The 25,169-nt window shown below is 36.5% G+C and overlaps 1 protein-coding gene across 3 annotated transcripts; it reads left to right on the forward strand.

The window, feature by feature from the left end:
* Positions 1-717: 717 nt before the first annotated feature.
* On the forward strand, positions 718-24,613 carry LOC127445740 (poly(rC)-binding protein 3). 3 transcript variants are annotated; one of them, XM_051706005.1, is made up of 13 exons: positions 718-938; positions 8,723-8,889; positions 9,280-9,303; positions 9,449-9,481; positions 9,563-9,679; positions 11,609-11,740; positions 11,998-12,126; positions 19,213-19,359; positions 20,173-20,214; positions 20,458-20,536; positions 22,123-22,175; positions 22,382-22,551; positions 22,672-24,613. In XM_051706005.1, exons 2-13 carry the CDS (start codon positions 8,815-8,817, stop codon positions 22,724-22,726), a joined length of 1,056 nt encoding a protein of 351 aa, XP_051561965.1. In that variant the 5' UTR covers positions 718-938; positions 8,723-8,814; the 3' UTR covers positions 22,727-24,613. The 3 variants fall into 3 exon arrangements, with proteins under 3 accessions (XP_051561965.1, XP_051561967.1, XP_051561966.1); XM_051706007.1 differs by having other exon boundaries at positions 20,461-20,536; XM_051706006.1 differs by having other exon boundaries at positions 896-938; positions 8,813-8,889.
* Positions 24,614-25,169: the final 556 nt, after the last annotated feature.

The following is a 25,169-nucleotide window of genomic DNA, read 5'->3' on the forward strand; positions in this document are numbered from 1 at the left end:
ATGTTCACCACATTATTTGTGGTTTTTCTAATTCAGACCCCCTTTAATGTCCCATGTAACTACAAGCTTGGAAAAGTATGTGTGCAGAGGATATCTGAACAGAGCACTTCAGTCACAATGACTGGAGCTTAATCCCTACACAACTGTCCCAACATCGACATGGATTTGCACTGGGTCACTTAATCCTTGGAGGAGAAACTAAAGCACAGTGTAATTCTGGACTGGATGGAGCACATAATTGAAAGTGTAGTAGGGTGCACTGGGAGGACAACATAAAGGCCCAATCCAACACAAACCATGTCTGTGTGCGATAAAGTATAAGTATGTAAATGTTGTGTCAAAACCACTGAGGAAAGAGGTCCTTACTGCCATGAAGACATGTACCTTGTATTGTACAACTTATGTCTGAAAAAAAAAGTGTTCTTTGTTTGATGATGTGGGGCAAGGGGTGATTAGGGGACATTCATATATTACCCATTATAGAGGTAAATATCTAACATCACATAAGTAGGGGACCGAAAAAGACACCCTCAGGGTAAAGGACAGAGATGACGCACCATCCAATGGTTGTTTTGAATTGCCAGGGTCTCATTGGACAGATCCGAAGATCTCGCAGGATTGGAAACTCCTGTGCCCTTATGCTCATGGTCTCTGACCTGCATTCAGCACTTCACAAAACTGTCCAAAGATCAAGAGCGAACCCCAAAATCATTCTAATCCAACTGCATTTTGCCGTCATTCTATTTCGTTAGAAAGTCACATGTTGAGATATTCTAGTCACATGACTTCATCTTCTAGCCAATTGGATGCCACCTTTCGATCTGAGTAAACCAAGAGGATATGGGAAAATCATTTTCCCTTTGCCTGTCCTTCCGTTTTTTAATAATCTTTCTGCAAACATCGAAAGTGGTGACCATCTGTTTGCAGTAGCGCCAAAGGTAAAGCCTCTTTTCAAGCTTCTAAATTTTGGGGTTTCTGTGGTTGTTTTGTTCTAAATGTTCATTATTATATGAAAATAAAATTTGACAGAAAATGTCTTATACATCTTATGTATAAAATTATCCTCTTTTATTTATTTTTTTTTTATTTTTTTTTTGGTTAATCAATTTGTGCTTTCCTTTTGAAAATATTTTACATGATTAAATTTTGATTTTTGCTTAATTTTGTACACTTCACTTAATACTATAATTGACACTGCAAAATGATTGTAATGTTGGTTTAAAGCATGTTTACCTAATCAGCTTTGGAAGTCGTTTTGTATTCTATAGGCTGACCATAGGTCAAAAATATTACTACTTCATGAATCGCTGCAACCATTGTTTTAACCTTAGTGGACATTGTTCAGAACTGGTTTGATCTGATTGCGAGGACATTCCTAAATGAGTCACTACATCGAATTAAACAAATACAAAAGAGCAATACATATTAGATGAAAGTGTGGCCCATCTCTTGGAAGAATGGGTCAATTAGATGTTCTTTATTTCTTCCTCACTGCTTCCTGAACAACAATGCAGACATTTCTTTGTTGTTAATGTGAGCTAACTTATTAATTGGGTAATTATCTTTACACTCTCTTGGAAATCTGCAGCGACCTTGAATTAAGTGATCGGTTTTGTAAGTGATAGATAATTGAGGTGGTACTGTACCATAATCAACTTTGATTGGAATGTAAAATATTGGAGCAAGAGGAATGGTATATAGCATTATCCTGATTATCGTCATCATTTATTTATCAGTTTTACTGATAGTGTTTTAAGGAATTTCAATTTTAATGCCATCTGTTGACCATCCAATGAATATACAAAAGAAAACAAAAATGCAGATTACATGTGTGTCCTCTTAAAACTAAAATAGGTCAGGGATCTCTGGTTACTTTATAATCCTCAGTCAATTTATCACATATTATGTCTACCAATATGCCATGTCTTTACATGGAAACAACCTGAAAATAGCCATTTTTAGAATCGGTTGGATCGGCTGATCACTGGTGAAAAGATGATTCTTTGAATGTGTTAATGGATAGTGGATGGTACCCCACAGATATGTCTGGCTTTTCTTTGATAGATCATCTGGATATGATTTATTTATTTTACCTGATTATCCTCAGCAGATCTGTTTGGCAATAACTGATGTGGACAGGAGCAGGTAACTTATTGCAGTCTGTGAACACTATTATATCCATGTTCGCTATGTTTGGCGTTTACTGTTTCAATTAGATTTTTCATCAATTTTGTGAAAATTTGTGAAAGTTTGTGAAAATCATGGGTTTCTTTCTGTGACTCTTTCTATACTACTATTTCAGACTAAATGGTGGGTTCATTTGATTTAATCTGCTTTTAGTACAAGTTATCCCAGGCAATAGTGAGTTTGCATTCAGTCACAATAAGTTGTCATCTCTTTCTGCAGAGTTTAGTAAACTGAAATTAATATTAGTCCCCACAGTGGATAGGACAATATTATTCACTATTAGACTAGGGAATGGTGCAAAATCCCTGGAGACTGTTCACCCTAAAGTGTGTTTCATGTCAGTTAGAGTAAGCTACGGCATGAAATAAATTAGAAAAACTACAGAAAATAAAATAAAATAAAAACAAAGACATTTTAGTTTATACTAAATGTCTAAATAAAGTGGCCTCCTTTCTACCTGAATGTTTTCTTTTCTTTCCTGTATTTAATGCAGTTCATGCCTCAGTAGGTTTAGATAAGAGACTTCATCCTTTATTCTTAGAAAAACTAAAACCAAAGCCGCAGAACAGAGAGCATAGACCTTCTCCTACAATACGATTTTTTACACTGAATGAAGTTCAGAGAAACGCAAAGGAAAAAGGGGGAAGCATTCTCTGAGCATTGCTCAGCCATGCACAAAGCGTGCTTAATTTAATAGCCGCTACAGAGGAAAAGGCCAGAAGCTCTTTAGCAGAAAGCCTGACCCACTTTTCCCATCAGATGTCAAGAAACACTGCTCTTACAGTGCTGCACATTGCGCCAATTTAAGTGCAATTAGTGTGACTATTAAAAGAGCTGAGCCATGTTTAAACATCTGTTTATATATTTGTGAATGTATGGGTGTTTGTGTGAATGTATGCGGATGTGTGTTTATGAGTGAGACAGATGAAGGCAGAATGAGGGAAAGAAACAAACATGCCTCAAACGGCACCATATGTGGCCAATTTGTTTTTTCACAACCCCATCTCATCAGACAGAACTATAATTAGGTATAACAAAATGCAAAAACTGTTAATGGCTGCCATTAATGACAATATTTTGTCATTTTTTGAGAGAAGTTTGCACTGCGAGTCCACTTTATATTTAACCATTTCCTCAAATTTTTTCTGAGGGCCCAAAAAGCATTTCAGAATCAGATCTCATTCATCTATGATACCTATACATAAAATTATGCCATCTGTTGGGTATTTCAGCCTGATTGGCTCCTATGAAAGTGTGGTCTGTATAATCCGCTCTCATAATTATAGTCATCCCAATGTTTTAACACTTTTCTCTTCTTTCACTTTTCTCCTGTCCAACATACTCTTTAGCTTTTAGGATTTTAATGCATCAAAATGTGCATTACTATGATATGTAACCTCTTATATAAATATATATATATATATATATATATATATATATATATATATATATATATATATATATATATATATATATATATATCCCAAGAGGTTTATGTCTTTGGCATCAGCTTCTTCTCTTTTAGGTCTGGCACTGATCATAGTGGATTTCTGTAGATTATTTTTGCTGATTGGTGGTTCTGGCCACAAACCCCTGTATCCTGTTAATCTGGATTAAAGTCTTAATGTAATCTGGCATCCTTTGGGAGATTGAAGGACATCTGGCTGTAGATCTCATGCCTCTTTATCTGCCCCTGCTACCTCTGCCCCGTTGGCCTATTAGGGGTCGGGAACCTATGGCTCGCGAACCACAGGTGGCTGTTTGTTAAAAATCAAGTGGCTCGCCGGGTGTCTCACCATTCACCAACACATGATCGTTTAAAACTTTCTAGAGATAATTTTCCTGCAGAAAGTGTGGGTGCGATTGCAAAGCTTGAAGTCAATGACACTGTTTTGATTTGCTTTCTCCCGAATTTGTCCTACAGCCTACTCCTGGTGAACAATGTTTGAAATGAACACCTGCCAAATGCGGATTTTTCATGCATAGTATTTTGCTGCTGTACCAGCCACTGTGGAAGGCAACCTGTAAGACTTCTCAGAGTGATATATTACAAAAAATTAGACCAAAAAAAAAACGCACGTTTGACGAAACGTGATTATATTTTGAAGAACAGATGAAAGAAAAGCCACGAATGCGCATCTGATTTGATATGTGTGCAGTGAGCTCCGCTATTCACGAGTGCAATGAAAGCGCTTCTCCAAGACACGCACATTCAGAGTTCTGGTCCTCGTTTCCCAATAACTATTGATCTTAGCTGTTAAGAGCATTTTCTACGAGTGATTTTATGAACGTTCGTTATTTTTTTATGTACGCCAGGGTGTGAAATAGCACCCGCCACACTCCTAATGTGACGAGGCTCAATCCAGATCACTAGCTCCTCCTTCAAATGCAGGTATTTCATGTGAGTAGCCTAATTTTGCTACTCTACCCGCAACAGGTGGGTGACCTGTAAGACGTCTCGGAGACGTCTCGGAGTGACACATGACAAGAAATGCTGTTAGTCACAAAGACATGTGCTTGAAGAAACACACTTTATTATATTTTTAAGAACAGACAAAAGAAAAGGCATCAATGCTTGTGTCTGATTCGCTGTTTGTTCAGAGGTGTTCAACGGGATGCTGTCTCGTGGAACAAGTGCATGTAAAGAGTTATTATTCTTTTTTCTCTGTTTCATTTGACTGAAAACTGTTTGCAAGAATAATGTAGTCTATGAGAATGCTGCAAATGATCTCTGATCATCTCATGAGTTGCTGTGAGTTTAGTTTGCTTTATTTCCATGGAGCAATTTGCTCTTACACATTGTGAACGCAACTCTGCAGGTTCAGTAATATATACAGGTATCTTTGTATTAAAGAAACAAAGACTAAATGATTAAACCATAAAGTAATACAAGACACGTTCACCTTGAACCTAAAATTGAGTTCTACTTTCTTTTCTTTAGGCAGCAATAACTGTATTACCAAAACGCAATACAAAAACACATTCAATAAGAACACACATTTGGCAGCATTTTTTGGAAACACAAGGGAATTTATTACTCTTATTTATTATGATGATTATTATAATTATCTTTACATTTATAATTGTCTTTAGTTCTTAATTTGTAGGCTATTGGTAATTTTTCACCTGGTGTCCTTAATGGATGCTTGCTTGATAGCAAATGGGGCCATTGGAGACGGTAAATGTTTGGATCTGGGGAGGTGGTTATATACAGGTGCATCTCAATAAATTAGAATGTCGTGGAAAAGTTCATTTATTTCAGTAATTCAACTCAAATTGTGAAACTCGTGTATTAAATAAATTCAGTGCACACAGACTGAAGTAGTTTATGTCTTTGGTTCTTTTAATTGTGATGATTTTGGTTCACATTTAACAAAAACCCACCAATTCACTATCTCAAAAAATTAGAATACATCATAAGACCAATAAAAAAAAACATTTTTAGTGAATTGTTGGCCTTCTGGAAAGTATGTTCATTTACTGTATATGTACTCAATACTTGGTAGGGGCTCCTTTTGCTTTAATTACTGCCTCAATTCAGCGTGGCATGGAGGTGATCAGTTTGTGGCACTGCTGAGGTGGTATGGAAGCCCAGGTTTCTTTGACAGTGGCCTTCAGCTCATCTGCATTTTTTGGTCTCTTGTTTCTCATTTTCCTCTTGACAATACCCCATAGATTCTCTATGGGGTTCAGGTCTGGTGAGTTTGCTGGCCAGTCAAGCACACCAACACCATGGTCATTTAACCAACTTTTGGTGCTTTTGGCAGTGTGGGCAGGTGCCAAATCCTGCTGGAAAATGAAATCAGCATCTTTAAAAAGCTGGTCAGCAGAAGGAAGCATGAAGTGCTCCAAAATTTTTGGTAAACGGGTGCAGTTACTTTGGTTTTCAAAAAACACAATGGACCAACACCAGCAGATGACATTGCACCCCAAATCATCACAGACTGTGGAAACTTAACACTGGACTTCAAGCAACTTGGGCTATGAGCTTCTCCACCCTTCCTCCAGACTCTAGGACCTTGGTTTCCAAATGAAATACAAAACTTGCTCTCATCTGAAAAGAGGACTTTGGACCACTGGTCAACAGTCCAGTTCTTCTTCTCCTTAGCCCAGGTAAGACGCCAGGAGTGGCATAACAAGAGGAATACGACAACTGTAGCCACATTCCTTGACACGTCTGTGTGTGGTGGCTCTTGATGCCTTGACCCCAGCCTCAGTCCATTCCTTGTGAAGTTCACCCAAATTCTTGAATCGATTTTGCTTGACAATCCTCATAAGGCTGCGGTTCTCTCGGTTGGTTGTGCATCTTTTTCTTCCACGCTTTTTCCTTCCACTCAACTTTCTGTTAACATGCTTGGATACAGCACTCTGTGAACAGCCAGCTTCTTTGGCAATGAATGTTTGTGGCTTACATGATTGTCTTCTGGACAACTGTCAGATCAGCAGTCTTCCCCATGATTGTGTAGCCTAGTGAACCAAACTGACAGACCATTTTGAAGGCTCAGGAAACCTTTGCAGGTGTTTTGAGTTGATTAACTGATTGGCATGTCACCATATTCTAATTTTTTGAGATAGTGTATTGGTGGGTTTTTGTTAAATGTGAGCCAAAATCATCACAATTAAAAGAACCAAAGACTTAAACTACTTCAGTCTGTGTGCATTGAATTTATTTAATACACGAGTTTCACAATTTGAGTTGAATTACTGAAATAAATGAACTTTTCCACGACATTCTAATTTATTGAGATGCACCTGTATAATGTTTTTAATCACTTCGTTATTTTAATTGCTTTTATCGTTTCTTTTAAAGTGCAATTTTAATTTAGAAATGTCTTTTGTTTAAGTTTTTCGTGTTTCAATAAATTAATGAAAAAAGGTTTTGGATTTTTTTCCCCTTTTTCACCCAATTTGGAATGCCCAATTCCCAATGCCCTTTTAAGTCCTTGTGGTCACGTAGTGATTCGCCTCAATCCGGGTGGCGGAGGACGAATCCCAGCTGCCTCCGCGTCTGAGACCATCAACCCGCGCATCTTATCAGTGGCTTGTTGAGCGCGTTGCCATGGAGACATAGCGTGTGTGGAGGCTTCACGCCATCCACCGCGGCATCCGCGCCCAACTCACCACGCGCCCCACCGAGAACAAACCACATTATAACGATCACTAGGAGGTTACCCCATGTGACTCTACCCTCCCTAGCAACCGGGCCAATTTGATTGCTTAGGAGACCTGGCTGGAGTCACTCAGCACACCCTAGCGAACTCCAGGGGTGGTAGTCAGTGTCTTTTACCACTGAGCTACCCAGGCCCCCTAATTAATTAAATTTTTAAAGCAAAATCAATAAAGCAAAAACATTCACCGATCCTTGACAGGGAGGTTGACCATATAATAGGATACACGATATTTTAAAGGCGATTATCATTCAAATATTTTTTTACATATCGCCCAGCCCAAAAGGGAAGTTACATTTTTCATGAACAATTGTAAAATGAAATAATTTTATGGAGACCCGCACAAACACGTGTACTCAATTCCATATTGCAACATGTTACGTATTAATTTTTGCATATTTGTTAGTTTATTTTGTTTTTGAGTAGTCTATGGGCAATATAAACATTTTATTTTATTGAAAAACTTTGTTTTTGAAAATAGTAAATTATTCGTTTGTGCTATGGCTCTTTGGAAAAAATGCATCAACCAAAAATTTAAAAATTGGCTCCTTAGTGAAAAAAGGCTATTAGGTGCAGAAATGGGAATAATTAAAGCGACCCTTCTATGAAGGAGTGGCATTCTAAACATTTTGAGACATGCAGATTACTCAGTCTCCTGTGTATCCTACTCTTATCAGAAGCTTTACATTTAACAGTTTGTGCTCTTTTACAGTGCAAAAGTGCCATACAAATGCACAAGTTTTAACAATACTTTGTTATTTTAACGACAACAGATTAGACTTTCTTCTGCACACAGCCATTTATTTTTATATATCGTAACCATGCTAATAGCAATACCGCACAGTGCAACTAGTTATGTACAGTTAGAAGAATTAGTGTTTATTGTCATGTAATTGCACAGATTATATTGCATTTTTCAAATCAAATCAAATCCCTTTATTGTCACTCAACCATATACACAGTGCAACAGTGGGTGAAAGTCTTGGGTGTGGTTCCAAGCAACATGACAGTTTGCAGTATGACAATTTTGTTATAAAGAATTACAGAATACAGTAAATCTTTTGCACTTTTTAATCTGAAGGATAGATGAATTTGTCATGAGATAACTTAAGGCATTATCCTGAACATAAGTGATAGATGACAAAATGGAGGTCAGTCCTGCTACAACCTGTTTGTGGAGCAAGGGGTGAGAGAGCTCCCCCTCGTGCTTATGAAATAGATGCCACTCTTGTAATTCCATAAAAGCTATGAAAGCAATGTTTGTTTCTCTAAAATCTACTAATACATTTTAAACTGCATTTCCTTTCAAGAATTACACAGATCGAAATAAATATGTAATTTTTTGTTTTGTTTGTTTTGAATTTTAGGTTACTGTGTGGTGACTACCAGCCCCTGCTCTCCTTAACTGCTCCTCTAAATTCCCTTTTCATTCACCAAGCCCTAAATCTTCACCTTAGGTATGGAGCCCACCAAAGTTCAATCTGAAGGAGGGCTCAATGTCACTCTGACCATCAGGCTCCTCATGCACGGCAAGGTAAAAGAACAAAATCCATCAGGTTTCAATTAAGTTTCCAAATACAGAATTTACTGTACCATGGTAATAATTCGACCAGCAAAAGAAAACAGATGAACAGTGTGTTTTGGAAGTGGACAAATATGTCTGCCCTCCAGGATATGGAAAAGGGACTAACAATAATCTGTGAGATAAGATCTTCCCACAGCAAAGTTTTGCCATTTATTTATTACAAATGTATGTGTTATGCTACCCATAAATTAGCTTCTTTCCTACTGTCTGCACAACTTTGTTGATTTAAGACAGTACTTGTCAAATGAAGTAAAATAAAATATCAAGTTATATATAATTAATACATTTGAAATTATAATGTTTGTGATTACAATGAACATTTTATCTTTTAACTTGCAGGAGGTTGGCAGCATTATAGGCAAGGTAAGGGGACAGATTCAGCTACCAAACCAATGCTTGCAAACTGTAGTTTTTTACAGCCATTGTTGTAATATATATTTTTTATAAATGCGCCTGGGGATTTATAAATCAGTCTGGGGTTTTTCAAAAATGCAATAATTTTTTTCAGAAAGGAGAAACTGTGAAGAAGATGCGTGAGGAAGTAAGTAACGTTCCAATTGATATGATTCGACGTGACAAGCTTAACATGGGTATTAACATACAACATATACTATGTCTACAGAGTAGTGCCCGTATAAACATTTCAGAGGGGAACTGTCCAGAGAGGATAGTTACCATCACAGGACCCACAGATGCCATATTCAAGGCCTTTGCCATGATCGCATACAAGTTTGAAGAAGTATTAGACCTCCTATATTCCTGTACACTGGCGGCCAAAAGTTTGGAATAATGTACAGATTTTGCTCTTATGGAAAGAAATTGGTACTTTTATTCACCAAAGTGGCATTCAACTGATCACAATGTATAGTCAGGACATTAATAATGTGAAAAATTACTTCTTAAACTACTTCAAAGAGTTCTCAAAAAATCCTCCATGTGCAGCAATGACAGCTTTGCAGATCCTTGGCATTCTAGTTGTCAGTTTGTCCAGATACTCAGGAGACATTTCACCCCACGCTTCCTGTAGGACTTGCCATAGATGTGGCTGTCTTGTCGGGCACTTCTCACGCACCTTACAGTCTAGCTGGTCCCACAAAAGCTCAATGGGGTTAAGATCCATAACACTCTTTTCCAATTATCTGTTGTCCAATGTCTGTGTTTCTTTGCCCAATCTAACCTTTTCTTTTTGTTTTTTCTGTTTCAAAAGTGACAATTTTTTTGCAATTCTTCCCATAAGGCCTGCACCCCTGAGTCTTCTCTTTACTGTTGTACATGAAACTGGTGTTGAGTGGGTAGAATTCAATGAAGCTGTCAGCTGAGGACATGTGAGGCATCTATTTCTCAAACTAGAGACTCTGATGTACTTATCCTCTTGTTTAGTTGTACATCTGGCCTTCCACATCTCTTTCTGTCCTTGTTAGAGCCAGTTTTCCTTTGTCTTTGAAGACTGTAGTGTACACCTTTGTATGAACTTTTCAGTTTTTTGGTAATTTCAAGCATCGTATAGCCTTCATTCCTCAAAACAATGATTGACTGACGAGTTTCTAGAGAAAGCTGTTTCTTTTTTGCCATCTTTGACCTAATATTGACCATAAGACATGCCAGTGCATACTGTGGCAACTCAAAAACAAACACAAAGACAATGTTAAGCTTCATTTAATAAACCAAATACTTTCAACTGTGTTTGATATAATAGCAAGTGATGTTCTAGTACCATATTAGCAATTTAGCACGATTACTCAAGGATAAGGTGTTGGAGTGATGGCTGCTGGAAATGTGGCCTGTCTAGATATGATAAAAAATTACTTTTTTCAAATAGTGATAGTGCTGTTTTTCACATCAGTAATGTCCTGACTATACTTTGTGATCAGTTGAATGCCACTTTGGTGAATTAAAGTAACAATTTCCTTCCGAAACAGCAAAATCTGTACATTATTCCAAACCTTTGTCCGCCAGTGTATGCCTCTATAAAATATTATACACCATATGTTAATGGTGGAGTGTGTAATTGGCACCAAACGGAATTACAAAAATAAAGTATGTTTTCAAACAACCTTTGCCAACACCCCTCAGACTCATCACGCCCTTTCGCACTCTCTGATTCCCTATGAACAAATAGGCCATTCTAAATAAAAGATGATAAATGTTTAACGTCATAATAAACAAGACCACTATTACATAAAAACACCGGACAGAAAGCTTTGCAGAGGAATCGGCTTGTCCAATAACACTGCCGGTGTTACGGAACAACTGGTTTTCATGTTAAAGTTGGCGCAAGCAATTCCTGAGAAACAATGTTGATATTTGAACTCAAAAGCCAAACAAACACACCACTCCTTTCAGTGCTCCTTCAGAAGCTCCGCCCCCAAATTCATGCACACCCATGTGATCGCAACAGTGTTGTGTGGATCGGTCCGATCCACTTTATTTATTTTCCCATTTTCAAAGCCAGTGCTGTGTACAAACACCTGATTTTTTTTCTCAGCGCACACACAGAACGGACAGCTAGCGGACCGTGAAGAGATATTCACGGAATTTGACAAAAAGTGTATTGGATTAAAATTACACACTCCACCTTTAAGTGTTACTGGGATTGACAATGCTTAAAAAAACTCAATAAAATAGAATAAGTTGGTAAAAAGTGTAAAGGTGGTTCTGCTTCCCACAGGATATAATTAATTCTATGAGCAATAGCCAGGCTACTAGTAAGCCTCCTGTGACCTTGCGCTTGGTGGTGCCGGCCAGTCAGTGTGGCTCTCTAATTGGGAAGGGGGGCTCAAAGATCAAGGAGATGAGGGAGGTACGTCACATGCTTTGTTCAATCCTAGCATTTCATTATGATCCATATATTTCATAAAGTGCTCTAATATTAATTATTATGCATAGTACTGTATGCACAGAATGTTAGAATTACTTCAAGTTAACAGCAGAATGAAATAAGTAACCAGAGAATTGAACATTTTTACCAACCAGGCTTAGATACAATATTTTTAAGAGCGGAATCCCTGTGTGTTGGTGGTCTCTATCCTGGATGATGGTGCTGTGCTCATTTTCCAGTCTACAGGTGCTCAGGTGCAGGTGGCTGGAGACATGCTGCCCAATTCCACTGAGCGGGCGGTCACTATCTCAGGCGCTCCAGAGGCCATAATTCAGTGTGTGAAGCAGATCTGTGTGGTTATGCTTGAGGTAAGTAAAAGAAAAATTACATTGGTTTTGAAGTTAAGCAACTTTCACTGTTTTCACACAAATGTATATTTATTGGTAACACTTCTGCATTCATTATTAATCATTAACTACATTAGTTAACATGAAATAACAACAAACAATACTTTTACATCACTTATTAATCTTGGTTAATGTTAATTTCAACATATACAATTAAACATTTTTACATTAAAAGTTTAATGTGTTAACATTAGCTTATGCATTATGAGCTTACACATTGAAAACCCTAATATGTTGACTTTACTCAATTTATTGAGTAAACTTGTTCCCTCAGTTGAATTAGGCCTGTCACGCTTATTAAATAACTGTCTGATCGTGGTTATTTGATCTAACCGCGGTTATTTGGTATTCTAATTCCAATCACATTTTAATGCCCAAAAGGGGAATTTTAAGCGAATATACGGTATAAATGCCATGCACAGCGCGTTTGTGTGTCATTCAGTTGAGCTCTTGAGTTCGAACGTCACTGAGCCACACCAAGGATGCGCTTGCTGTCAGCAGAGGCCTGCGCCAAACTCCCGCGAAAATATAAACGAACAAGTATAAACTGTGATAGTGAACGCAGAGCGCTCCGGTTTCACTTTAAACGATCATGTAATGGCAAATGTTCCTAGTTCATACACGCAATGTTAATGACACACTGTGACACAGAGGAGGAGACGCACGCTTACTCTATTTCTGTGGAGTGATAATATGAATAAACTAAATCTCTAAGTTTTGCTTCATGACAAATAAGGGCTCGTGGGTTTAAGCAGAGCATTAAAATAACGTGCGAAAGTGAAGAAATTAGGACAGAAATATTTTACTATTGCATAATATAATAAATTTTAGATAAATATAATAAAATATATATATATAATATATATATAATTATATATATATATATAATATATATATATATATATATATATATATATATATATATATATATATATATATATATATATATATATATATATATATATTTAATAAAAAATATATAATATAAAATATATGGGTTCATAAAACAACAGTGTAAATGTAAAATTGACCAAAACTAAAGCTGACCAAAAAGAGAGACATATTCTAATATTTAAAACATTATTTTTCATGTCATTCATAAGTTTTTAAATCCTTAAAAAGAAATCATATATCCCTATTTTATTATTTGATTTATATACATTGGCAGCCAAAAGTTTGGAATAATGTACAGATTTTGCTGTTTTGGAAGGAAATTGGTACTTTAATTCACCAAAGTGGCATTCAACTGATCACAAAGTATAGTCAGGACATTACTGATGTGAAAAACAGAAGTCTAGACAGGCCCCATTTCCAGCAGCCATCACTCCAACATCTTATCCTTGAGTAATCATGCTAAATTGCTAATTTGGTACTAGAAAATCACATGCCATTATATCAAACACAGTTGAAAGCTATTTGGTTTGTTAAATGAAGCTTAATATTGTCTTTGTGTTTGTTTTTGAGTTGCCACAGTATGCAATAGACTGGCATGTCTTAAGATCAATATTAGGTCAAAAAATGGCAAAAAAGAAACAGCTTTCTCTAGAAACTCGTCAGTCAATCATTGTTTTGAGGAATGAAGGCTATACAATGCTTGAAATTGCCAAAAAACTGAAGATTTTATACAAAAGTGTACACTACAGTCTTCAAAGACAAAGGACAACTGGCTCTAACAAGGACAGAAAGAGATGTGGAAGGCCAGATGTAAACTAAACAAGAGGATAAGTACATCAGAGTCTCTAGTTTGAGAAATAGACGCCTCACATGTCCTCAGCTGACAGCTTCATTGAATTCTACCCGCTCAACACCAGTTTCATGTACAACAGTAAAGAGAAGACTCAGGGGTGCAGGCCTTATGGGAAGAATTGCAAATAAAACGCCACTTTTGAAACAGAAAATAACAAAAAGAAAAGATTAGAGTGGGCAAAGAAACACAGACATTGGACAACAGATAATTGGAAAAGAGTGTTATGGATCTTAACCCCATTGAGCTTTTGTGGGATCAGCTAGACTGTGAGGTGCGTGAGAAGTGCCCGACAAGACAGCCAAATCTGTGGCAAGTGCTACAAGAAGTGTATCTGGACAAACTGACAGCTAGAATGCCAAGAATCTGCAAAGCTGTCATTGTTGCATGTGGAGGATTTTTTTTATGAGAACACTTTGAAGTAGTTTAAGAAGTTCTGAATTTTTTTTTCAAATTGTAATAGTAATTTTTCACGTTATTAATGTCCTGACTATACATTGTGATCAGTTGAATGCCACTTTGGTGAATAAAAACCAATATCTTTCCATAAGAGCAAAATCTGTACATTATTCCAAACTTTTGGCTGCCATTGTATTTCAAGTTAAATAAAAATGACTTCTTAAGGTGTATGAAACACACATGCAGAAAAAAAGCACACCTTATCAAATATGACAATTTATATGACAATTAATCATCATAGCCCTAAAACAGTAAATTAATCGTCATAATAGCAATTATTTGTTTGACAATTAATCGTCAGCCAAATTTCATAATCATGACAGCCCTAAATTGAATTGAGTAATGGCGTCTTCAAAAGTGTAATTATGTTCACTTAACTTGATCAAATAGAATGAACTGAACTATTTAAGGTAATTAAATGCAAGTAGACTTAACCCAGATTTGTTATATAAATTTTGTTGTTCTGCTTAATAATTTTTATTTACTTTAGGTCATACAATAACACCGCTTAAATAAAGAAGATTATAACTGATTCTACAGTAGATCAATCAACACTTATATATGTATATGGTTTTTAAAGGGGCCATGAAGTGATTTTTTTAATAATTATATTATCTTCCCTGAGGTCCAATGATAATGTTATTAAAGTTTTTTTGCACCAAAAAAGTCACAATTTAGTAATATATGATCATTTTCCACCCTGTTTTTGGCCCTCTGTCTGAAACTTTCGGTGTTGGCCTAAGTGCCTCCTTAAAACTTCAATGTACACAGACACTATTATGATTGGCTAACATCATGCAGCCCCTCAAAGTCAGCAAACTCACTTGGAAGAAAATGAACCTCGACATTATAAAAGAAAATTGCAGGGTTTACATATAACGCACATCCAACACATTGCATCTGAAAATATTAAACTGTTCATCTCAAGCACAAATGTTAACACTCAGCACCATAAACTATCAAACAGTCAAGACAATTGAAATATTCATGAATGAAATGGTTTACTTATGTTTTCTAAGTGTTTTTAACTGCCCCATTCTTCAATAACAGTTCTTTGCAAAGCTTGAATCATATTATGACTGTTCACAAGCAATCTATGCTGACATGAGCTGAAAAAAATGAACACATCACAGTCCAAAGAATGGTGAAATGACGCACACACATACTATAGGCGCACTGAGGTGCACATCGCCGGAAACACACCAAAACGGTCAAAGACGTCCATCCTCCATTGTTAAAGATGTCCATCGTCATAGACATCCTATGTTTACATACACCAACAGTTAAAAATAGCGCAGGTGGGTGAAAGAAGGTGTCCATGACGTGTTTGTGCTCAAAACAGCAAGAGGCAGCAGTTGAATGAAAGATAATTGCTTCTCCCTTTCAGAGTTGTAACTTGACACCGCATCTTTTAAAAGCAGCGAGATACATGGCAGCAGTCAAAGAGTCTGTGTAGTTCTTGTTTATATAAAAAAATAATTCAAAATAGTCCAGATGGGTCCCCTTAGGTGTTATGTTAGGAATAGTTAGCCACAGAAGGCCTGCTCTCTTGACTTGAACTGCGTGCCAGTGGGCGGGGCCAAGGGTGTGATGACCCATGTTGAGGAATGTGTACATCCCCAATTCTGAAAAAGTTGGAACAGTATGAAAAATGCTAATTAAAAACAAAAAGTAGTGATTTGTAAATTATATTCACCCTTTGCTATATTGAAAGCACTACAACTAAACATTATATGATGTTTTACCTTGTGAATTTCATTTTTCTTTTTTTAAATGTACAGTAATTTCAAATCAGATGAATGCAACATACTCCAAATAAGTTGGGAGTGTTTGCATTTCTTCTAATAACAATTATTAAGCATTTAGGCACTGAAGACACAAGTTTGTTAATTTTAAAAAGTGGAATCGTCCCCCATTCATCCATTATGCAGGTCCTCAGATGCACAATTGTATATGGTATTCATTGCCGTATTGTGCGCTTCATAATTCACCACATATTCTCAATTGGAGATGGTCAGGACTGCAGACAGGCCAATCTAGCACCCACACTCTCTGCTTATTCGGCCAGTATGTGGTTTGAAGTTGTCCTGCTGAAAATTATGGGACGTCACTGGAAAAGATGGTGCTGGATGGCAGTATATGCTGCTCCAAAATTTTTACATATCTGTCTGCATTAATGGTGCCCTCACAGATGTGCAAGTTACCCATGTCATGGGCACTGACCCATCAGCATCAGGTCCAAAAGCCAGTGTCTGTATGGGCCAGGGGTGCCTGGCCCATACAGACACTGGCTTTTGGACCTGATGCTGATAACAGCTTGGATGGTCCTTTTCCTCTTTGGCCCGGAGAAAACGACAGCTGTGTTTTTCAAAAACTATTTGAAATGTGGACTCATCGGACCAATTAACATGGTTCCACTGTTCTACTTTCCATCTAAGATGAGACCGAGCCCAGAGCAGTCGGCAGCGCTTCTGGACAGTGTTGATGTAGGGCTTCTGCTTTGCATAGTAAAGTCTTAACTTGCATCTGTGGATGCAGTGGCGAATGGTGTTGGCAAACAAAGGTTTACTAAAGTAATCCCAAGCCCATGTTCATGATATCCATTACAGATGAATGATGTTTTTTAAGACAGTGATGTCTGAGGATTAGAAATCACGCACATTCAGAAGTGGTGTTCATCTGCCCTTTACACACTGAGATTTGACCATATTCCTTGAATCTTTTAACTATATTTGTGCACTGTAGAGGGCGAAATGCCCCAAATCCTTCCAGTTTGTCTTTGGGGAACATTGTTCTCAAAGTGCTGGATTATTTGCTGAAGCATCTGTTGGCAAATTTTACAAGTCTCGAATGATCCTTGCTCTTGAAGGACTAGGCTGTTTTTGGAGGCTCCTTATATACTATGACACGATTGCCTCACCTGTTTAAAATCTCCTGTTTCACATTGCCTTGTTATTTTAACTCGTCAAATTGTTATTAGACTTAAATTGCCCCTGTCTCAACTTTTTTGGAGCATGTTGCAATCATCTGATTTGAAATGACTGTACATTTAAAAAAAAAAGTAATGTGAAGTTGTAGTGTTTTCAATTTAGCAAAGGGTGAATATAATTTACAAATCCCTTCTTTTAGTTTCTTTTTTTTTTTTTTTTAGCATTTTTCATACTGTCCCAACTTTTTTGGAATTGGGGTTGTAAATACAAATGAGCAATGTTTCTTAAACTTCTTAAACTACTTCAAAGTGTTCTCATAAAAAAAATCCTCCACGTGCAGCAATGACAGCTTTGCAGATCCTTGGCATTCTAGCAGTTTGTCCAGATACTCAGGTGACATTTCACCCCTCACTTCCTGTAGCACTTGCCATAGATGTGGCTGTCCTGTCGGGCACTTCTCACGCACCTTACAGTCTAGCTGATCCTACAAAAGCTCAATGGTGCTGAGAACACTCTTTTCCAATTATCTGTTGTCCAATATGTTTCTTTGCCCACTCTAACCTTTTCTTTTTGTTTTTCTGTTTCAAAAGTAGCTTTTTCTTTGCAATTCTTCCCATAAGGCCTGCACCCTTGAGTCTTCTCTTTACTCTTGTACATGAAACTGGGGTTGAGCAGGTAGAATTCAATGAAGCTGTCAGCTGAGGACATGTGAGGCGTCTATTTCTCAAACTAGAGACTCTGATGTACTTATCCTCTTGTTTAGTTGTACATCTGGTCCTTCCACATCTCTTTCTGTCCTTGTTAGAGCCAGTTGTCCTTTGTCTTTGAAGACTGTAGTGTACACCTTTTATGAAATCTTCTGTTTTTCGGCAATTTCAAGCATTGTATAGCCTTCATTCCTCAAAACAATGATTGACTAACGAGTTTCTAGAGAAAGCTTTTTCTTTTTTGCCATTTTTGACCTAATATTGACCTTAAGACATGCCAGTCTGTTGCATACTGTGACAACTCAAAAACAAATACAAAGACAATGTTAAGTTTCATTTAACGAACCAAATAGCTTTCAACTGTGTTTGATATAATGGCAAGTGTTTTTCTAGTACCAAATTAGTAATTTGCATTATTACTTAAGGATAAGGTGTTGGAGTGATGGCTGCTGGAAATGGGGCCTGTCTAGATTTGATCAAAAATGACTTTTTTCAAATAGTAATGGTGCTGACTATACTTTGTGATCAGCTGAATGCCACTTTGGTGAACTAAAGTACCAATTTCCTTCTGAAACAGCAAAATCTGTACATTATTCCAAACTTTTGGCCGCCAGTGTATGTTTAATTAAGACAACTTGATTTTTCCAGTAATGATAACATCAGGGTTTACAGTGCATGAACTAACAATGAACAATTTTTATTTATTTATTTTATAAATTAACATGGTAACACTTTACAATAAGGTTGTATTTGTTAACATTAGTTAATTACATTAGTTAATTGAACTAGCAATAAACAGTACTGTTACAGCACTTATTAATCTTCGTTAATGTTCATTTCAAAATACAGTATACTAATATTTTTTTATTTAATGATGTATATATTAACATTTGTTAACTAACATGAACTAACCATGAACAATTGTATTTTTTATAAATTAAAATTAAACAATTAAAAATGTTGTTCATTGTTGATTCATGATAACCAGTGCTTTTATTAATGTTAAGAAATAGAACCTTAGTTTAAAGAGTTACCTGTTTTTGTGTGACGCAGATTTAGAATAAAAACGTGCATATGTTTTTGTGTCACTGCAAACAAAGGAGTGCCAAATGTTATTGCCTTTCTCTGGAAACCATCTAAATATCTATTACATTTTAGTGTTTCCTCACTTTTGTTTCTTCTCTATTCTTCCACTGATCCTTGCTAGTCCCCACCCAAAGGTGCCACAATTCCATATAGGCCTAAGCCCGCCATTGCTCCTGTCATTTTCTCTGGTGGACAGGTAAGGGCAGACACTCTGGCAGCCCCAGCCACAGCCAACCTCAGCTTGTTACTGCAGCATCAGCCTCTGACTGTAAGTATGGTCAGGATATGCACTTTTACAATTACAGGCATATATACACATTTACAGTATACAGTACCTAGTTTAGTATAATATAGCATTGTATGGCTTACATTAAGGCAGTCTCCTACAAGCAGACTCAAAAAAACTCTATTTTGGTCACACCTATTGTTTTGCTGAAGTACCGGCCTCTTCTGTTAGAGGTCTGTCACACTCACCAATTAAGAATGACAGAGGGGTGACAGATCAAACAACTGCCAGACGCACTGGTTGTGACGTCACAAAATGCCAGCACTCTTTAATGTTAGGTTATACACTAATAATTTCAAATAATCTTTTACTGTTTTGAGAAATAGAATAGGTATTAATCCAGAGATCAGGTCTGTAGCATTTATGATAAAACAATAACAGTATTATTATTAACGTCAATACATTGCTGCCAGTTCAAGTGCTCAAATTAACTTTTGACAAATTTTCTTTCATGACTATGGTATATTTGCCACTTTTGGTGCTGGGATTTTTTATGTCAGTGGATAAATTCATGTACTATATTTACAGTATAGATAAGTGTTAATGCTCCCATCTGAGAGATAAGGCCCTGTACAAACATTCCCTCTGATTGCATGACTATGTAAATGAAGCATGCTTCTGAAAATAGGCTACTGTGATGCCAGCCATTTGCTTAGATTAATAACTCATATTTAAAGTCTTACATCATATTCCCTGATATACAATATTATTTTCCACATACTGTATATAATTAACATACTGCATTTCTAAAAAAACATGTGTGAAGATTCACTTTCCTTTCTATTTCCTCTGTAGACCTACACCATTCAGGGACAGTATGCCATCCCACACCCAGACGTGAGTAATTTACACCTTCTAATCCTTCATCCCACTTTTGCATAGTATTCTTGTTAACCTTGCTTTTTCTTTTTATGATCTGCTTTATTATTATTCATACTATTCTCTGTACATGTGTTTTTATATGTAAGATTTCATACAGCTTCTCCTTGTTAGTGTCTAGATGAGTTTGTGAAGATCTAGACAGGACTTTTTATTTAATGATAACCTCTTAGTTGTACTGACCCTCCTCCCTCCCCCCAGCAGTTGGCAAAGCTCCACCAGCTGGCTATGCAGCAAACCTCCTTTACCTCCCTTGGACAGACCACCCCTGCTTTCCCTGGTACGTACCCAACCCCCCACCAAACACCCTTCACTTTGTACCTGTAGATCTTTCTTTCACTTTCTTGTCTTTCACTCTTCTCTCCCTGGACAGGGAACTTACTGCATTATAGAATTAGAATGAAATATTGACACTGGTTAATAGGCATTACTGCTGTGTACAGTGGCAATAAAAAGTATGTGAACCCTTTGGAATTACCTGCATTTATGTATAAATTGGTCTTAAAATCTGGTTTGATCTTCATCTAAGTTCCTATAATGAACAAACACAATCTGTTTTAACTAATAACACAAATTATTGTATTGTTCTTTTACATACACATCATTCAAACATTCACAGTGTAGGCTGGAAAAAGTATATGAACCCCTAGGATAATGATGTCAACAAAAGCTAATTAGAGTCAGGATTTGGCAAATCTGGCATCCAATTAATGAAATGAGATTGGAGGTGTGGCTTAGAGATACTTTGACTTACAAAAAGCTCTCTAACATTTTCAGTATGCTATTCACAAGAAACATCTGCTGGCATGGACTATGCCTCGCAAAAATCAAGAATTGTTGCTTTGCATAAAGCTGGAAAGGGTTACAGTTATCTCGAAGAGCTTAGATATCCATCTGTCCACAGTTAGACAAACTGTTTATAAATGAAGACGATTTAGTACTGTGGCTACTCTCCCTAGAAGTGGCCGTCCAGCCAAGATGACTCAAAGGGCACACTGCAGAATGCTCAATGAGGTAAAAAAATAACAGCTAAAGACTTGAATGAATCATTGGAACTGGTTAACATCTCTGTTCATGAGTCTACTATATGGAAAACATTAAACCATGGCAGACCAAAGACCACCTTGACACTCCACAATGCTACTGGGGAAATGTTTTGTGGACTGATGAAACTAAGGTTGAATTGTTTGGGAAGAACACACAGCACTAGTTATGGCGTAAAAAGTGCACCGCATACCAACATGAAAACATCATCCCAACAGGGAAGTACGGTGGAGGGAGCATCGTGATTTGGGGCTGCTTTGGGGCCTGGACATCCTAAGAATATGGCTGAGCTGAAGCAGTTCTGTTAGGAAGAATGTTTCAAAATTCTTTCTGAACGTTGTGCAGGTCTAATCCGCAGCTACCGGAAACACTTGGGTATTGCTGCCAAAAGAAAATCGACCAGTTATTAAATCCAAGAGTTCACTTACTTTTTCCACAGCACTGTGAATGTTTAATGGGATGTGTTCAATAAAGACATGAAAGATTATAATTATTTGTGTGTTGTTAGCTTAAGCACATTGTGTTTGTCTATACTTGTGACTTGTGATGAAGATGAGATCACATTTTATGACCAATTAATGTAGAAAACCAGTTAATTTTAAAGGGTTCACATACTTTTTCTTGCTACTGTATAAGGGAAATGTTCACCATGAAAATGAACAGTTTGCGGCAAAAAAATAGTCATGTCAAAGATCTGTCACATCGCTGATGTAATGAATAACACCATAAGAGAAAAGCTTACAGTTTAAAGAGATTTATGTTTAATTAAATGGTAAAATGTTCTCTCTGTTCTATATTCTATTGTTCTCTCTTTGTTTCTAGGTGTGGATGCCAGTTCACAGGCCAGTACTCATGAACTCACCATTCCAAATGATGTGAGCATAGTTTTTATTTTTTGTCTATACTAGCCCCCTCATCTGGCAAATTGTGTGAAACAATAATAAACCTCTGAAATTCTTTTAAAAAACGTTTTTATTTATCATTCCAAATGGATGGTATTACAAAAGAAAAGCAATTAGTGTGTTTAAAGTGACAAATGCCCTATAAAACCTTCAATTATATGTCTACTTTATGGTTCCAGCTAATAGGCTGCATAATTGGACGTCAGGGCACTAAAATTAATGAAATCCGTCAGATGTCTGGGGCTCAGATCAAAATCGCTAATGCCATGGAAGGGTCATCGGATCGTCAGATTACCATTACGGGCACACCAGCCAACATCAGTCTGGCACATTACCTCATAAATGCTAGGTGAGATCCAAAGCAAGCATTGATATTGCTGACTTTCCTGGGGCTGCACATCTGTCACTAAAAGTCACACATGACATTTACACTGTACATGCCTACGAATTCTTACTGTACTGTTTGCAGGTTCAGAGATGTGGCAGCCATGTGGACTGACCCTTCGACCATGACAACCTCCTGAAGCCCCATTATGCACTGTTCATCTAAAACTACAGCAACTACTTTCTGCTTTTGAACGTTTTTTGGGCCTTATCAGTCTTCAAAAAAAATGGAAATTGATTTGGTCTGATAAAATAACAGAAAGAAAAAAAACATCTAACAAATCTTCACCCAACAGGAGTCTCAGTGCAAGCTACAGTATATGTATTGTTGAAGGTTGTCTTCAGTTTAAAGTGTTCTAATAAGAAACCTGTATTCAGATAAGTTAGTATTGAATGACTATGAGTCCTGGAATTTTGTCTGTATACAAGAATATGATACATTTTATTGTTTATTAGATAGTTTAGAGTTTTAGCGCAGAAACTTAGCATGCTGAATGTTTAGCATCTATTGTGCTCTTATTTAACTTAAAAATGTATTCAAGGAATCATATGTGAGCAATAAACATGTCATAAAATATGTATTATTAAACTTCTGTAAGTGGCTTAACAGACAGTCATAAATGGTGTGATTTTTTTTTATTTCCATTAGTTATGACACAAAACGTAAATGGTTTATGAATCATCATGATTATTTAAAAGCAAGGGTGATGCCTATGTTTGTCCATTGTCTGTTTATAATTCTACACAAAGTATATTTCATAAAGCATGTATGATATCCTACAATAAAAAAACAAACAATGCTTTTTATTCTGGTCCTGAAATAATCCTCAATTCAATATCAATACAATTGCAGGGTGACCACTTCATGTATATCTTTCAGCCTTTCAAAAACACTTGATTGTTTGACTTTTCATGGCTAATTTGTTTTTGTTTTTTATGTTTACTGTGCTTCAAGTAATAGTAATGGTTTATGAAGCAATGTACTGAAACTTTATGGTTAATGCTATGTTGTGCACTGTATGCAGTTATGTGAATAATGTTCTCAAACTTTTATTGACAGTGTGACAGTTTCACATTAGTTTAAAAATAGTTTTTTAGGTGTTAATGTAGGCAATATAATCAGTGAAACAAGAGTTCAAGAGTTAAAACACATAATTTGGCGATGCAGTTGTGATTATAAGGGAGCTAGTAATGGAAGTTGATTTGAATGTAATGATGTGATCTTTAAACAGATAATTTGCTGATAATCTTGTTAAATGTACACCCAATTCCAGATGGATGAAACAACAGCCTATAAAACATATAATGCTTTTGCTCATTTATAGGGTCTTAAAGTTTTCATTTCAATCTTGTCTCAATACTTTAGTGGTTACATTGTGAGCTGAATGCATAAGTTGTATATTTACTTTATATCAATGGTTCTTTATTCAGAATGTTTTACTTGTATCAACGAAATCACTTTGAAAGTTTAAATGTCTACTTATTTCATGTATGCATTTGGTGTTGTGATGATATATATGTTAGATAAACTCTCATTATATCACAGCATTTCTAAAGTACCCATTCTAGATACGGGCCTGGCATTAAAAGAGTTCTTTCTTATAGGGAGCCAGTAAGTCCAGTGAGTGATTATGTATCTATTTCTGTCATTTCTAGTCGCTAAATAGACATTTCTGTGTGCTCCAATGACACATTGACCTTTCTTGAACATTTATATCCCATATAATGGGGTTTAAATTCACAAGAATTGATATTCTGAATGTGCCAGCAATCTTGTCTGTCTATTTTGTTCTACACAGTCTCTCACATTACAAGTTATGTCAGCATCTACAAAATGGTGACACTGTGCTTAAGCCTTGGTTTCACTAGTGTGCTTGCTTTTTAATTACAGTAAACACATAAATATAAGATTTTTTCCAGCTGATCACAGTCTTACTTTTCCCACAAAGAAACCAAGTTTTCTCATTTTTGCCGTTGGATGATTTAGCTTGCATAATGCTTTTATTTGCACTTGTATTATGAGTTCTTTTTTCTTTTTTTCATTTTTTTTTTTTTCAATAAAGTCTCTTGATCTCACACTTGATTTTATTTTCACTGATACTAATGATTTTACAGATTTTATTTTACATGCTGTGCCTTAAAACTGTTGAAGCCTTATAGTCTCACTTTTGTTCAGCATCATTGCAGAATCATGTAATGGGACAATCCTTACCACAAGAGGGCTCACACTGAAAATATGACACCTTTCAGAAATCCAGGAATTTGTCATAATCAAAATAACCATCACAAACTAATGTGGTGTAAACAAATTTAGACCAAGTTAATTTTACCATAGGATGAATTGTCCCTAAAACAGTTTTTGAAATTCTATAGCCTCTGTGTATATAAACAGTCACTCACTGTGTGGCATGTGATTTTTAGGACTCCAGGGCATTGTGGGTGATAATTAAGGGTAAATATTCCACAATCTCAGAGCTAGCACCTGGTGGCTATAATCCTCAGCAGTTTAAATAACAGATATGTCAGTGTGTTTGTGATGCTAATTGATTTTAGGGTGAATTGGACACACTTATATAACACTTG

Source organism: Myxocyprinus asiaticus, chromosome 9 (assembly GCF_019703515.2).
Source record: "Myxocyprinus asiaticus isolate MX2 ecotype Aquarium Trade chromosome 9, UBuf_Myxa_2, whole genome shotgun sequence".
Taxonomy (NCBI): domain Eukaryota; kingdom Metazoa; phylum Chordata; class Actinopteri; order Cypriniformes; family Catostomidae; genus Myxocyprinus; species Myxocyprinus asiaticus.